Source organism: Pinus tabuliformis, chromosome 1_2 (assembly GCF_031772625.1).
Source record: "Pinus tabuliformis cultivar Carrire ecotype Pingquan chromosome 1_2, CPIR1, whole genome shotgun sequence".
Lineage (NCBI taxonomy): Eukaryota > Viridiplantae > Streptophyta > Pinopsida > Pinales > Pinaceae > Pinus > Pinus tabuliformis.
This window is the reverse complement of record NC_142298.1, coordinates 1,276,393,411-1,276,394,733: the sequence shown is the minus strand read 5'-3', so window position 1 is coordinate 1,276,394,733 and position 1,323 is coordinate 1,276,393,411. Positions and strand designations below refer to the sequence as shown.

The 1,323-nt window shown below is 44.6% G+C and overlaps 1 protein-coding gene across 1 annotated transcript; it reads left to right on the top strand.

The window, feature by feature from the left end:
- Nucleotides 1-374: 374 nt before the first annotated feature.
- LOC149210888 (uncharacterized) lies at nucleotides 375-1,004 on the top strand. The gene has a single exon (XM_089399127.1). The coding sequence runs from the start codon at nucleotides 375-377 to the stop codon at nucleotides 1,002-1,004; it is 630 nt and encodes a 209-aa protein (XP_089255253.1).
- Nucleotides 1,005-1,323: the final 319 nt, after the last annotated feature.

Genomic DNA, 1,323 nt, shown 5'->3' with positions numbered 1-1,323 from the left:
GCATATGATTCAATCTCAGAACACCAACTCGATAAGCTTGAAGTGGTCATCTCTCGGGCGTATCATCAACATCAACTCGGGATACAACCAGGAAGCCAATGGGATGGAAATCTGCGCCCAAAGGACACAAAAAAACGAGGAAGGAAGACAGATCTGCAAAGAACGATAGAAATTGGGAAGATCCTAGTAGACTCAGGGAGATATGCAAAGTTGACAAAGTACTACAAGCCCTCTGTCAATGGTTAATTATGAAGCTAGTATCTTGGAATGTACGAGGGCTAAATAGCCCCGGTAAACTCAGGATGATAAAAAACATGATAAAAAAGGAAAAGCCACAAATTTGCTTCTTCCAGGAAACTAAGTGTAACAGTACTATGCTAGGCAGCATTCTTTCAAAAGCCTGGCCAGGGTGTCGCTCGGTTGCAGTAGATGCATCCGGAGCCTCAGGAGGATTAGCAATAGCTTGGCATACCCAAGCAGTATCCGTCTCAGATTTTCATGTAGCACACTACCTTATACAAGCGACCTTTCACATTGTAGGCACCAATATTCACGGTAATTTGTCAAATGTTTACTTCCCGCAAGACACAGGAAGTAAAGTAGCGCTCCTTGACACGATTGAAGCTCTTAGTAACATCAGAAGACACCCACTCTGGATCGTTGCAGGGGACTTCAACATGATCACTAAAGCTGACGAGAAGATAGGTGGGAGGAGTAGAATGGAACCTGAAGTCAATCGCTTCAAGGAATTTATCCAGTCGACCTCACTCATAGATATGCCATTTTGTAATGGTACTTTCACATGGAGCAATAGAAGGGCTGGCAAATATCAAATTGCCTCCAAATTGGATCGCTTCCTCCTCTCAGATAATGCGGTCCACTTGGGAGGAGACTTCTCAGCAGCCATCCTGGCTCATACTGGATCGGATCATTGGCCAATAGCCTTACAATGGCAAAGACCAGGTAACCTCAGCAGAAGACCCTTTCGATTTGAAGGTTTCTAGCTAACGCATACCACTTTCAAGGAGTTTGTCAAGACCACCTGGGCCTCGTTCATTCCCCCGGAGGGAGCAAAAATGTTTCAATTTCAGCAAAAATTAAGATTTCTCAAAAGCCACCTCAAAAGATGGAACATGGAAACCTTTGGAAATATCTTTGAGGCGCAGCAAGAGTTAACTCAAGATCTAGAAGTCCTCCACCAAAAAATTATAAAGGAAGGGCACACGGAAGCTACCCTGGAGCAGGAGCGACTCATCCACAGCCAGATGGAGGATAGAAGAAAGCAAGAAGAAATCTACTGGAGGCAAAAGTCCCGGATCAGAT

Excerpts from the sequence above, each read along its gene's own strand:
- LOC149210888 (XM_089399127.1), top strand. The coding sequence starts at position 375 with ATGCTAGGCAGCATTCTTTCAAAAGCCTGGCCAGGGTGTCGCTCGGTT.